This window comes from Littorina saxatilis, unplaced genomic scaffold, assembly GCF_037325665.1.
Source record: "Littorina saxatilis isolate snail1 unplaced genomic scaffold, US_GU_Lsax_2.0 scaffold_1013, whole genome shotgun sequence".
Taxonomy (NCBI): Eukaryota; Metazoa; Mollusca; class Gastropoda; order Littorinimorpha; family Littorinidae; genus Littorina; species Littorina saxatilis.
The window spans coordinates 26,966-42,500 of record NW_027128870.1 but is presented as its reverse complement, the minus strand read 5'-3'; the positions used below and the strand labels follow the sequence as shown (position 1 = coordinate 42,500).

The 15,535-nt window shown below is 38.6% G+C and overlaps 1 protein-coding gene across 1 annotated transcript in view; it reads left to right on the top strand.

Moving 5' to 3' along the window:
• LOC138957191 (uncharacterized) overlaps window positions 1–5,644 on the top strand; it is a 7,920-nt gene extending 2,276 nt beyond the window's left edge. Inside the window, exons 3-5 of the mRNA XM_070328350.1 lie at window positions 667–856; window positions 2,524–2,645; window positions 3,119–5,644. Of these exons, the coding sequence (XP_070184451.1) occupies window positions 667–856; window positions 2,524–2,645; window positions 3,119–3,297 (491 nt within the window). The 3' untranslated portion in view covers window positions 3,298–5,644. The remainder of the gene's footprint in view (window positions 1–666; window positions 857–2,523; window positions 2,646–3,118) is intronic.
• Window positions 5,645–15,535: the final 9,891 nt, after the last annotated feature.

Here is a 15,535-nt window from a genome sequence, read left to right as displayed (position 1 = left end):
AACACGTGTATTACTGTCTCTCTTAAGAAAGGTATCTCTTAAATGACTGTATCAAGCGTAACGAAAGCTGAAAGACACACACCGCGGTGCTTCCGAAATTAGTTTTTGTTGATCTGCATCGTGTCTTCATACTTGTTGAAAGTGATGTATTCTGTGTCCACACAGTTCACTGTGTATGCAAGCATCACTACGGAATCGTATTAATTCATAGTTTGACCTCCAGTGAGAAAAAGACAAATAGTGTGTACATGTTGTTTCCCCACTATTTGCAAACTATCGCATAACAATTTGGGTTTTTTACGATATGCAAACAATTAATGTACAATTGTTTCGGTTTGAAACCACACTTATACAATCACAATTAAGTCCATGTTGTTGCTGCTCTTGTTTCTTCTTTTTTGTGTGACAATCGCTTCCCTCGTTTTTGCTTGCATTTCATTACACAAAGAATAAAGACAAAATTAATAAGATCAAATACAATTTGTATAAATCGTGTAAACCTGGTGTTATACATGAAGCCATTTAGAATTCTCGACACAAAACATTCTGAGTATTTGGCTCGTTTCCCTTTACTACCCCTTATCACTATCTAGCACTGAATGTTTGAGAAGTATAACAATACTGTAATAGTAAATGGCACTTTACTTTGTTTAATTTTCTTTTCAGTGTACTTTGCCGATGAAATAAAACGATTCACGGTCACAGAAGAAAGCAATCGGTTCAAGCTTCGATACGGTGAAATGCTCTTCTATTCCTGGTATGAACTAGTGGATTATTACAGAGAGCATGACATTGAAATCAGAGGCAACAATTTTGGCAAACTCTCTACACCTCTCAGGAAGGAACCCGAGGAAAGGTAAGTATTCTTACAGTCACATACTTTCAACACTTAAACCTACACGTTGACACCACTGTGACGCGACGAAGCCAGACTATGTTTTAGCAGCTGGTTATATTACCGGAATACACATCTAGTTTGTTTTAGTAGTTTTAGTCGTTCTTTAACCACTGTGATGTGTTGGAAGAGTTTATTTTTATGTGCTGTTTTAGAGGTACTTTTTATCAGTATGGAACATGTTCAGTTCTTACAGTAGTTGATAGTGGGGGGGGGTCCTATCTTATTCTGCGTACTTTTATTGTGGTTCCGACAGCTCTTAGAGTTTCATAGTTCTCACCATGTCTGTATAGTGTATGTATTAGTTACTGTGATACCAAATTGTCTTACCCATGTATGTATGATGCTATGCGCCAGTGATGTATGAATGCTATTTATTTTTGTTTTTATCACACAGCAAGCTGCTTTCCTCGTGTATTTTTTATGTTCATTCATGTATTGTACACTTGGCAATAAATTATCTATCTATCTATAAATTATCTATCTATCGGGGGTTGATGTGTTGTGTGTTGTTTGTAAACAAAGGGCCCGTCATCACTTAGCACAACGTCATTGCCTATGTAATGTTTTAGTGTTTTGAAAAAAAACGAGAACAAAGTGTTAGGTTTCTGAACAATCTGCCTATCTTATTTTAGTATTTAGGTGCCCACTGCCGAGCTCAAGCGGTTAATTGCGAAATAAGCGAGAATTATAGAGTTGGCAGCAACTTGTTCAATTAGCACAACTGCGTAACCACCCAAATGAGCTTGTGCACACCAAACAAGTCTTCCTGTATGCAAGCAGAAGCCTCTGCTGAAAAGTGCTTAACTCAGAAACGGGAACGGCAGTTTTGCTTACGTAACAATGACAACGATTTCCGATTGTTTGAGAGCTAATGTGTACTCTCTAACACATGATAGGTACCCTTCCAGTAGCTTCCCGTGTAGTCTCACTGCAGAAATGCGTAACACTGAGTTAGGTATTTTTATTATGAGCATGACGGCAATATGTACAGAGCCTATACAGTGCACAAAGCATGCACGATCGATGTACACCGTGGGCGTTTACAAAAGCGTGTCATTCAGCGCTTGGATGCCGTGAAGAGAGTTTCCAGTCGCTTTTCTCAGGCATGTCTAGTTTTGGTAATACTTTCTAAAGAGAGGATAACACAAATGATCACACACACACACACACACACACACACACACACGCGCGCATCTCTGTACATGTCAACTACATTGTACAGCAATATGATCGCTTAATTATCCTTCAGTTGGAATTAATTCCAATGTATGCACTGTGAGAACGTCCAAGTAATCCCCGTTATTTTGCAAACACGGTTCTCAGAGTTCCGCACAGCACGTGTGCCCGCTGTCATACTCCTGGACACGATTCATGTCACTTGAAGGCCGTGATACCTTTATTTCCAACACACAATAAGGACTATTAGAGGCTAATTTTGATTGCAAATATATACATAGAGCTAGAGCATTTGTATGTAACTTGTATGTGTTTTTGTTGTATTCTGTTTGTTTAGTATTATTACTGAAGGGTAAACGCCACGTCATGGTAATTTGTTTTGCCATTACTACACATTGATTGCATGAAAAAAGACGTTACGTAACACAAAAAACACCGTCTTCTTTTAGCTGTTACATTGGACGGAAAACAAGAATGGAGGAGAGAGATCTGCTGTTAGCTGGAACACCAGCATCTGGTGATTTTCTGATCAGAGACGGCATCACTGATCCAGAAGCCTATGTGTTGGCAGGTAAGCTTAGATCAGTCAGTTTTCGCCAAACTTAATTGCTTGTTATGGTTGGACAAGTTTAATTGTTTCCGTGGGATATTATTAGAATTGGAGAACCTAATACGTTGATACAAGGAACACGTCTGGGTGAATCAGTAGGAAATCAACGTTCTCTTGAACATCAGTATAATTATGAAGTAAGAACTGCAAATTATTTATGTTTAATTGATATACAGTGGAACCCCATTTCAAGACATAAAACAATCTAAGAATATCTCAAGAACATAACATAAGGTCGAGGGTGGAGAGATTGAGTCTTTAATTGGCTGTGGGGTGAGGGGATGGTCGTGAGTTTTAAAAGGGGAGTCATCTATGGGGCGGGGGTGTCCTAAAAGGGAATACGTCTTCTATTAGGGTTCTTAAAAGAGGGGTTCGACTGTATGGGTACCTAGCGAAAGGGCGTCATGTAAGTCTGTGCTTTTTGTTTTGTTCAGTGAACGTTCAAGGACAAATCAACCATTTCGACATCTACCGAGAAAATGGCGGATTCAGGTTTTGCGACACGGGTAAACTCTGCACGACACTGGGTGAACTCGTAGATTTCTACAAAAACACTGAGATCACAGTCGGTGAACTATCCTTTGGCAAGCTTGTCAGGGAGGTTGGAAGGTAACCAAAGGACAATCAAACATCGCCAGTGAATGAAAATCGTCATATATTGGCTTTTTCTTTCAGAGGTTGGCTCCCATGATTTCACCAGTTTGAATTGGCAAGACTGCGTTCATATAGAATCCAGAGGTTCATGCTGGCTGTTGACAGCCATGTCATTCATTACTCAGTGCTAGATATGCAATGATATTGCCTCCTCTTATGCAATGCATACGAGAGCTGCTCTGATATTTATTTTTAGAATAGCACATACTAGTAAAACTTACACTTCATTTGATAACGCCGTACTATTTTGTGTACGTTTTTCTTTCTCGAAAACAGCTTCCCCTTAGCGTGTATAGTCTTGGACATTCTACAGTACCATCACACCTCTTGAAAACTACGTCAGTGACAGTTGTTTTAACGATACCGTCAATGACCCTCATGAAGTTTTATGTAACTATAGGCTATTGTAAAGAGTTTATTGGAATTGATTTTTGACATGTGAAAACAAGGAGTTGGAGGGGATAACGGTACGGAGAATGTGGAGGATATTGCACCAGGCGGACACGGTTAGGTGCTAGAATTTAGATTCTGAAAGCTGCACGAGAGGAAGCATTGCCATTGGGTAGCACTAACCCAGTATAGTAACCGCGTTTAGATATCAATTGCACCAAACTGAACAGTCTGATATCCTGTTTATCAATAGGTTTATCATTTCATTGATACGCTGATTGTTCATGTTGATCCCTTAAAACCTGTTCATTACCCACCCCTCGTGGTTGTTATTGTTGTGATTGTTTGTGACACTTGTACAGCAGCTGCTGATGCTCTTGTGTATACCCATGTTCATTATTATGTCTACAGTTAGTAACAAGTCAATGTGTGTGATTATGTTGAGCTTAACTATATAAATAATAGCTACTTGTAATGGCTGTTTGAATTATTGTGTGTAGAGGATATTTGATCATTTGTTAAGCTTCAAAAAGTCATTGGCTTACTTACAGGTTATTTACCCTTATTTTGTATACAGTCTATGGCTGCAATTTGTGTTTCTTATATAGTCAAACGCACCATTGCTACTTTGTTGACGAGTTCCCTAAATTGAAATAGCTTACTTCTGATGTCTGATAGCAAGCAATAAGGGAATGATGCATATGTTTTGTTTATCTGATCTTGCCTATCATTTTGTTCCCTCAACTATCAGTTTGTTTCTTGACATTTAAGCAACTGCTAAAACTGATATAATAAGTACATGTATGCAATTTAACACTTGTTTTGTCTCATGAGCTTACAGCTGCAAGTGTGTACTGATAAAAACTAAATGTCCTGGTGTACTACGTTAGATATTGTCCATTCATATTGTCTGTTTGCTGGTTGTACTGGTGTATCGTTGCTGGGAGGCTCGTCTATTTAGGTGTGTTACATTCTGGCGGTGCACAGTCACATGCAATACATGAACATAGTTTCAGTTAACGTGCATGATGTATCTGTTGCCATGCCAGACTGGAACATTGAGCGAAAGACAACTTCATCTTCCTACACAGCGTAGTACTCAGACAGTAACGCAACAAAGTAACAGAGAATCGGATACTTAAGCAATAATTGAACAACGTGAAGTTGATTGATTTCAAATTAGATTTGAGTACTGCCTATAGTCTGCATTTGTGTAAATTGTATAAGCGTCATGTTTTTTTGTATTTTTTTGTATTGTATTTATTATTTCTATAGTTGGCATGTTTTCTACTAAGCAAACTGCATGAGTAGTTCAAGTAAGATCCAACAGTAAACTATGTTCCTTGATGTTTTGGTTTCTTCTTATAATCATATTTATGTTATACAGACTTAGTCCTAATATTCTCTTGTGTAAAGAATGTACGGGATTTAATAACTAAAGGAGAGTGTTCCTGTTGATCATTTTTAATCTTGTAATTCTCTCTCTATCTCTCTCTCTCTCTCTCTCTCTCTCTCTCTCTCTCTCTCTCTCTCTCTCTCTCTCTCTCTCTCTCTCTCTCTCTCTTTCTTAACATTACTTATTTTGATTTGTATGTTGCTTACTTTGTCATTTTGTTGTTTGTGTTTATTTGCTTGCTTGCTTACTTGTCGATTGTTTGCTGGGTCGTTCGTTTAATTTGTTTATTTGTCATGTTGCTTTACTTGTTTATCATGTATTAGACATTTGTATTAGAAGTAAGTACCGGATGTAAGAAAAGGCGTCGCCTTGAACCTCTATCCTTGAAAAATAAAGTTCCATCATCTCTCTCTTTCTCTCTCTCTCTCTCTCTCTCTCTCTCTCTCTCTCTCTCTCTCTCTCTCTCTCTCTCTCTCTCTCTCTCTCTCTCTCTCTCTCTCTCTCTCTCTCTCTCTCTCTCTGTCCAAAAACATTTTGTGGACGAAAGTTGACTCAAAACGAAACGTTTTCTATTCCACCCATTACTGTCCACGAGGTTGGAAAACTGATAGAACAGATGGCGAATAAAAAGTCAATGGGTCCCGATAAGATTCCTGTCCGGTTGCTCAAACTTGCTTTACCATACATAATTGATTCACTGACTTATGTCTACAACCTTGGCATACAACAAAACGTTTTTCCCTCTATTTTAAAATGTGCCAAGGTAGTGCCACTCCCAAAAAGCAAGGATCTTACGGACCCTAACAACTTTCGACCAATTTCCCTCTTACCTGTTTTATCTAAGCCTTTGGAGAAGCATATTCAGAAATATTTACTGGAATATATGGAACGAATGAATTTGTTTCATCCATTTCAGTCTGGATTTCGCTCTAAGCATTCATGCCACACTGCTCTCAGCTCTTTATGTGAAACTTGGTTATCAGCTATTAATGAGTCCGAAGTAACAGGAGCGTTATTCCTGGACTTTAAAAAAGCCTTTGACCTTGTAGACCACTCCTTATTATTAAAGAAATTACAATGCTACTTAAAAGATGACTCCGGCAAGGGGATCCGCTGTCACCTTATTTATTCTTGATTTGTGCCGAAATATTGTCTCTTATGGTACGCCAGAACAAAAAGATTTGTGGTATGAATATTCTTGGTGAAAATATTTTATTGTCACAATTCGCCGATGATACCAGTCTATTTCTTGATGGTACAGAGCAATCATTTTGCGAAAGTATAAAAGTGTTACAACATTTTGCATCACTATCAGGTCTGAGAATGAATTATGATAAAACAATTGTAGTTTGGTTAGGACCTTTAAAGTTTTGCAAAAGAAGATTTTTGCCTGATATGAATTTTACCTGGAACCCGGATAACTTTAAAGCACTTGGTGTTATTTTTTCAGTAAATGTATCCGAGGTTGTTTTTCTTAACTATAAAAATAAGTTAAAGGAAATTCAAAAACTTCTGAATTCATGGACCAGAAGGAACCTGACACCCTTTGGTAAAATAACAGTCCTAAAAACCTTGGCTATTTCCAAATTGACACATTTGTTTACGAATTTACCTGATCCAGACGAACAGTTTATGATGGAGTTAAATAATATTTTTTTCAAATTTCTTTGGGATGGAAAAAGAGATACAATTAAAAGAACTATGGTCACCCAACCCTATGAAGATGGAGGATTAAAGATGGTTGACGTGAAAAGTTTTCTGTCATCGCTAAAAATTGTTTGGTTAAAAAGGGTTGTTGGTCTTACTGGATTAATATCAAGATTATTGTCTAAAGCATGTCCATCTGTTATAACAATTAATACGAAAGGAGAGGAATTTGCAAATGTCTTGATGCAGAGAATAGAAAACCCGTTTTGGACCGATGTTTTTAAACATTATAAGAAACTACATGAAAAATGTGACCCTACAACCTTTAACGATTTTGTATCAGAATGTTTACATTATAATGTTAATATTCGCAGAGATAAAAAGACAGTGTACATTCAAAACTGGATCGACAATGGAATTGCTCAGATTGGTCATATTTTGGGACAAAATGGATACTTATCCTATAATGCATTTAAAATTAAATATCCAAATGTGCGAGGAGATTTTGTATTGTACCAAGGTGTAATCCAGGCTGTTAAAAAATATCAGAGAAAAATCGGCTTAGAATTTGATCAACATTTTATTATGACAGAGCCCAATGTGTGGAAATGTATTTGTAAAGGTAAGACACAACTTATTTACAAAAAGCTGATTGAACATGTTACGGTCCCAAAATGTATCAAAAAATGGTCTGAATCCTTAGACTGTTTGTTAGATAAGAAGGCTATTTTTCAACATGTTTTTAAAACAACAAAAGACACTTGTCTGAGATGGTTCCAGTACCGACTATTGTACAGAATTTTGCCCACAGAACGGTTTCTATTTTTGCGAAAAATTGTGGATACGTCATTGTGTACATTTTGCGGTAGAAATGAAGAAACCCTTTTACATATGTTTTGGGAGTGTGATAAAGTGCAGACTTTTTGGATAGAATTTGTAAATTGGCTAAAGGCGAACTGCACCCATTGTGACAATTTAAAACTGTCTAAAGAACTGGTTCTTTTTGGAGTTGCGAACAATGTTGTCACCGATAAAGCTTTTGATGTGTTAGTAATCTGTGCCAAACACCATGTATATATTTCCAAAATGAACAAAAAGACCCCTCATTTTCAGACGTTTAGTAGAAATTTTAAGCAAAGATTTATTTGTGAAAAGTATAACGCAGTTGTAAATAATACAGTAGATACATTTTACAAGGATTGGCGCCTGTATATGCATGTTTTGATGTAACTCTTAGATATACTGCGACCACCAAGCTCTGAACATCCCCCCCCACCCATCCTCCCACCCCATGTATGTTGTAATTGTTCAAGTGTTTTTCGGTTATATGGATCTGTCCTTTTGGTTAAGTGATGTCCTGTAATGTACAGAATTATATGTATGTAAAAAAAAAATTAAAAAAAAACTTGCACCAAAAGAGAATAAAAACAAAAATAAAAAAAATAAAAGATGACTCTGCTTGTGCCTTCTTCGAATCATATCTTTCAAAACGGAAACAATATGTATTCATCAACTGTAAAACTTCGTCGAATGATTTTGTCAAAAGTGGTGTGCCTCAAGGGTCTGTATTAGGACCTATATTGTTCTGTATTTATATAAATGATTTACCTCTTCATGTGTCAGATGAGAAAGTAAGATGTGAGTTCTTTGCGGATGATTCATCAATCCACACCAGTCAGAAGTCTTTGGTAGCCGTCAACCAATCTCTTCAAAAAAGTATAGATGAGATGACAGAATGGTGCACCACTAATGCAATGGTTATTCACCCTGTTAAGACGAAAAGTATGGTGATTACAACTAGACAAAAACACCAATTAAAACCCTTACAACTTCAACTGTCAATTGATTCAACTCAAGTGCAACAAGTTAAAGAGCATAAATTATTAGGGGTTACCGTTGATCAAGAATTGAAATGGCAAACTCACTTGAGTAAAATTTGCAAATTAGTATCTAAAAATTTGTACTTATTGTCTAAATTAAGACATTATGCCGATGTGGAAGCACTCAAGTTGTTTTATTACGCTCACATAATGCCCCATATCAACTTTGCTTCAACACTTTGGGATAACTGCAGTGATGTTCATCTCAAACGACTCAATTCTCTTCATCGCCGTGCTGCAAAACTAATTCTGCATGAGTCAAATAAGCCAACAGATGATAAATTAAAGCTCCTTAATTTCCTTCCCTTGAAAGATCAGTTGACGCTAAACAAGGCTGTCTTTATGTACAAAGTAATTAACAATAATGTTCCTGGATATTTAAAATCACATTTCAGACATGCCACAAAAAGATATGGGTCCCAGAACCTGATTCCCCCCATCCCTCGTCTAGACTTGTATAAGTCAAGTTTAGCCTTCTCAGGAGCGTCTCTATGGAATTCCATACCCCTACCCCTCCGAAATGCCTCTTCTGTGAAAACGTTTAGGCGCCAGTTTCATTCCCGCTTAATGGGTAAGTAGAACACTTTTCATGTCTGATATTTTAGTGCTTTTTACATTTAGTCAAGTTATGTTTGTATTTTGATTTGTTCTTTATGTGTATGTATTGATAATGATATACATGCGAATGATTGGGACAATTCCTCCCCACATTTGTTTTCTCCCTTTTGTTATTAGTTGTTTTGGATGTTTATATGCAATGCATTATTGCAACTATGCTGCAATTTCCACCCTATATTGTTTTTCCCATTTTTGAATGTGTATACAAAACCATAACCCCTTTCTTATTACTATTTACATTATGTACGTCTGTAAGTAACAATAACCTTGTCAATTTTACTATCTATATTATGTGCGTCTGTATTAAGTGTTTGTATAAGGGACAGGTTGTAAGATTAGGCTTTGCCTAAAACCTCTATCCTTTGGTAATAAAGTTCAGTTTCAGTTTCAGTTTCAGTTTCTCTCTCTCTCTCTCTCTCTCTCTCTCTCTCTCTCTCTCTCTCTCTCTCTCTCTCTCTCTCTCTCTCTCTCTCTCTCAGTCTCTCTCTCTCTCTCTCTCTCTCTCTCTCTCTCTCTCTCTCTCTCTCTCTCTCTCTCTCTGAGTCAGAAGAAACACACCATCATTTACTGTTCCTGTCATATCATCCGAATATGACAAACAACAACTAGCCATTGCCTCTGTGCAGAGTATATCGTACACGAACCATGCCATCCAAATAGGGCTTAACTTCTTAACATTACTTCTTAAATTCCACCTGGGTCACCCACGACCGAGATCATCTTGACTGCCCAGTTTAAGTAACTGCATTGTTTATTTGCTTGTTTACAAAGCTCTTTTTTAGGAATTGATCGATGTGAGGGTCCTATGCTGTTTGAGGATTGCATGCACTGTAAATAAAAAAAATAAATCTAGACAATTTCAGAGAAAGAGACACTTTTGTGAGGCTCTGGGTCGTTCACGACCGATGACACACGGCGAATGTATAAACAGGTTGACATTGTTGTCCAAAGGAGAAGTTTATTGACGTACAGGGTGACCCAAAAAAAAGAGTACCCAAACAAAACGTCATAAATTGAACAAAAATAAAGCAATCTTCATAAAATGTATTTACACACATAAGTAGCCTCTGCATGATTTGCACAGAAAATTTTAGCGTTCTAGCTTGTCTTTCGGGAAAGTTATGCTCATTCTACAGAACATGCTCCAAATGGCCTCCGCGCCGATTCAGGCAAACTTGAACTCGCCGCGCAAAGTTATCAATCACCCGCACACACTTCTGTTGCGAGATTCCGCGAATGGTTGTTGTGATGGCTCACTTGAGTTCTGCGATTGTCTGTGGGTTGTTCCTGTAGACGTTGTCTTTCAGGAACCCCCAAAGATAGAAATCTGGGGGATTTAAATCCGGGGGAGGCCATTTGGAGCATGTTCTGTGGAATGAGCATAACTTTCCGGAAAGACAAGCTAGAACGCTAAAATTTTCTGTGCAAATCATGCAGAGGCTACTTGTGTGTGTAAATAAATTTTATGAAGATTGCTTTATTTTTGTTCAATTTATGACGTTATGTTTGGGTACTCTTTTTTTTGGGGTCACCCTGTATATAAACAAGTAAGCAGATATGTGAAACTATTAAGTATATATCATTGTTGAATGTATCCCTTGCGTTAATTGTTGACATTAACTTGCTTTCTTCCTGTTTGGTATAGTGTGCCAGACTATTTGCTCCTTGGTCATGTCTGCGTCTGAATTTCAGGTGTTTTATTGTGAATTCGTTTAGACTCCAGGTAATACTTTTCCATGAGATTATTTCTAATTTGTTCATGTTTTTGTGTGGGTTTTTGTGGATTTCTTTATTTGGTTTGCTTTGGTTTGGTTTCCCTTGTTTGGTTTTGTTTGAGTCACTAGTGACTTCTATTCTTCAGTTTCAAAATAAAGTTTATTAGATGGTGTATTGCGTTTGACGCTCTGCTTATTTTTAGTAACCTGCGTGCTACAGGGCGCATGTGTGTGTGTGTGTGTGTGTGTGTGTGTGTGTGTGTGTGTGTGTAAACACCCACACATGGGTTGCCACACTTGTTGTTTATCTGCAATTCACATACACTCGATTCTGTGTTGGTGGGTATACCGTAAGACAGTGATCTTAGGCACCTAGCAACTATAGACGCTACCCTTCAATAACTTCCGTTTGTCATGGACAGCATACATGCATACGTGATGAGTACATGGGACCTCTCTCTCTCTCTCTCTCTCTCTCTCTCTCTCTCTCTCTCTCTCTCTCTCTCTCTCTCTCTCTCTCTCTCTCTCTCTCTCTCTCTCTCTCTCTCTCTCTCTCTCTCCTGTTCTCCCATTTTTTACCCACGCTACTTCACTACGCACCATTAGAGCGGCCATATTCAAGCATGCCTACGCATTTCGCACGACTTCTAAGTGAACCTTCATATAATTATGTTCGTTGGGCAGCAAGACACAATTTTGCCTGACCCTGTAAATTGTGCTTCTCGTTGATATGGACATACACTGCAGTATCAGATCAAAGTAGAATAAGTTGGACTAACATTATATACACAGAAAGGGTGTCCCGCAATAGGTTATATGAACCCTATATTTCGGATAAGCATTTCCTGGCGACGTTTTCAAACACGGAAAGTCATAGTCGCGTACAAAGTAGACATTTGCTTCTATGCTGAATAATTGTGCTTGTGTTAGTAAGCATGGGAGAGGGAGAGTGGTGCTGATTAAAAGCTCAATCCCGGACGTTTCAGTGTACACAGAGCCAAGTAAGTCAGTGGGAAGCATGACCAAATTCGTAGAAGTATTCAACCACGTAGCTATATATTTGACATCTTGTTCATGTCGGTGTGTGTGTGTGTGTGTGTGTGTGTGTGTGTGTGTGTGTGTGTGTGTGTGTATGTGTGTGTATGTGAGTGTGTGTGTGTATGTGTGTGTGTGTGTATATGTGTGTGTGTATGTGTGTGTGTGTGACTGTGTGTATGTGTGTGTGTGTGTGTGTGTGTGTGTGTGTGTGATAAAAGGGGGCATATTTAGTTTGACCTTTGCATACGTGGGGGCGAAATCGAGGGTCGTTAAGGCTGTCCCTAATTAAGCCCCAAATTAAATTTGTCAAGGCTTCTTGAAGTCTTCTTTTGTTTACCGAATATCCACTGCCACAGTTGTGTGTATCAAGCTTTGTCAATTAGACTTCACAAGATCGACATCGCCCATGAAGTATTAGTCTTTAGATTGAAGAAACAAATATTCGCCGCGCCCAGTGCATCATGTACTGGGTCATTAAGATATATGGGTTCATCTGCTGATTTTTGCTTTCAAATTATTCAACTCTCAGCAACATTTTGTCAGCACACACACACACACACACACACACACACACACACACACACACACACACACACACACACAATGCCACACACACACACACACACACACACACACACATGCACACACACACACGCACACAAACATACATACACATACACACACACACACACACACACACACACACAAACACACACACACACACACACACATACACACACATACACACAATCACGTACATCGTACAAGCGAACTTTTTTGCACAGGCTTCTATACCCGCAGCCATGTGTTTTAAAGACCGATTAGAAGAGTTGAGAAGAAAACAAACGTTGATACACTTGTTTTTTAAAAGGTTCCGCAAACAACCTTGTAGACGACCACCCCCTTATGCACTAATTGTACCGCAAAGTAAGGGGTGGGCGTTTACTAGGTACTGCACCCTTTGCATGAACAGTTTCTCGTTAAAAATACGATTATTGGTTGCTTGTTGGTATAACATTGGTAATGGGACTTTTTCTGTAGAAAAAAAACATATCCACCCGCTATGTCTCTTCCAGTTTGACATACACGAATTCATGTGTGTGCAAGTGCATCGCCAGAACGAAACCTAGAAACAACCGGTGTAACACGAAATTTTTACTCCACAAAAAATTTACTCCGGAGTAAAAATTTCGTACGAAATTCTTACTCCGAGTACACCTTTCGTACGAGAAAAGAATTCCCCAAGGCACGAACAAATTGCTCCCTCCACGAAATGTTTACTCCCCATTTCTTTTTACTTCCAGTAAAAATCTCGTACGCGAAAATGGGATGCGGGCGAAGGGATAATGCCAATATGTGATCTCGCACAAATAAATGTCGCGCTACCCTCCCTCCACCCCTTCCACCACCAAGACTAACAGGGGACAAGGGAGTAAACATTTCGTACACCTGGCATGGGAAGTTAAATTGCTCGTGTTAGGGTGAAGTAATTTATTCGTTATTTATTCGTCAGGGGAGTAACATTTCTGTACGAAATGTTTACGAGGAACTCACCTGTCGAGGGGAGTAATTTTCTCGTGTAATGGGGGAGTACCATTTTCGTACGAAATTTTTACTCCGGAGTAAAAATCTCGTGGGAGTAATTTTCTCGTGTTACACCGGTCTTTTCAACTTCAGAAGTGCTTTGCAAAATTAATCTCAATTATCTTGTATTACTCGGCTGCACTGCGGTGATAGTATGAATTAACGGTATGCCTTTATAACAGCATCTTGTCATTATACACTCGGATGAAATATCTGTACCGCTTGCGGAAGTTTACACACATTAATAACAAATGTTTCCAAAATATGTTTTGCAACATCATTAATTCAGTAGTTTGTGTGTGTGGGGGGGGGGAGGGAGGGGGGAGACGTTTAACAGGTAGTGTGCTCTATGCTCAACTATTGGTCTAAAGTAGGGGGTGGGTGTTTACTCAAAACAAGGCGTTAACAAGGTAGTTTACGGTAATGCAAAAATATCAACAGTTTAAAGCAAAAGAAACACTGGCTAAATTAAACTAAGAAAACATATGAATTATAATTGGCGGTGTTCAAAAACTAGTCCAGAAAAGATGTACATCTAAGGACAGTAGCTTTAGTACTTGAAAGGAGCGTTAACGACGACACCAATTAATTGTGTTTCTTAAAATGGTTCATAATAAATGTACCCACTTTTTTATTAACGTCTAAGAACCACTAGCCCATCTAACCACCACAAAATTAAACCTGTACCATAGAAGACGACCACTAAAAAAAAAGTTGAATTAGCACAAAGAACGGTCATTTTTTCTAACAACCTTTTGTATGAGAAGTTCTGCACATTCGTGGTCCTCTAAGAGAGATAGATCTTCACCCTTAAACCAACTAGGCGCAGCCGGGATAAACAACAAAAACACACTTGTATATTTTACATGGAAACCTGAGGTCTTAACCACTAGACTATCGCGCCCGTCTGGAAAAAAAGGAACAACATTCTGCTTCAGAAATACCGCAAAACTGTTTCGTACTGCACAGCAAAGGCATAGTCAAAGGGAACGAATTTTAAAGAAATCGATAGACTTTGACGTGTGCGTCTCATGAACTCAGTAAAGGGGAAGTAAACCGCGTTGTTCTTTTGCGTTATACGCGTACGCGTAAATGCAGTTGCTTTGTGTTTGCCATGTAAAAATCCCTTTTGAAACTAACGAAGTAATAAGCGCACCCTATTCAAGCTACACCTTACACAGGTTTTGCAAAACAATAAAGAGAATCACAAAATCCTATACCGAGTAACTCCGATGTTAACCAATGGTCAAACACGCTTTATTGAGTGCAAAATGTTTCCCTTTTCTATCCATATGATGACATGATTAGGAAACATGCGTCGAATGGGGTGGGTTAGAAGATACCAGAGGAGGGCCAGATTATGAAGAAAGGATTGTGATGTACGGTTGCCGGACGGGTAGATCGAGGGATTTCAGAATGGCACAGCGACACACTCACTTCGAGTCGGTTGAAACTGAATGAAATAGTACGGGGGTAGAGGCACATGCTGTTACCTTCCGGGCTATTTTTATATTAATGAACTAAAACACATTTTATCCAATTAAATTTGAATAGCCAAGGGACACAAGTATTTGTGGATGACTTTTTAAGCGACGACGAGACGTAAGCATTCTGCAAAGTGTTGACTTTGTTACCACAGGGGCGGGAAAGAAGGGGAGACTACTTGCAGGCGCAGATAAGTAAACGGTTACCAATTATCCTCTTCAAGAAAACAACAAATCCTGTTGGAAGTGTTCCATTAGCTTGTATTTAGCAACGCACGGTTAGATCAGCGTGGTCCCATACAAACACTGAAAACAACGCAAACATTATCTCTGTTTGTTCGTTTTAGGCGAGGGAGGGAGGCGGGCTGTTCATATTCAAACAAAAGAGAGACAACTTGAAGTTCGCGATGGAACATGCTCATCTTTCAAAGTGTATACACACGTA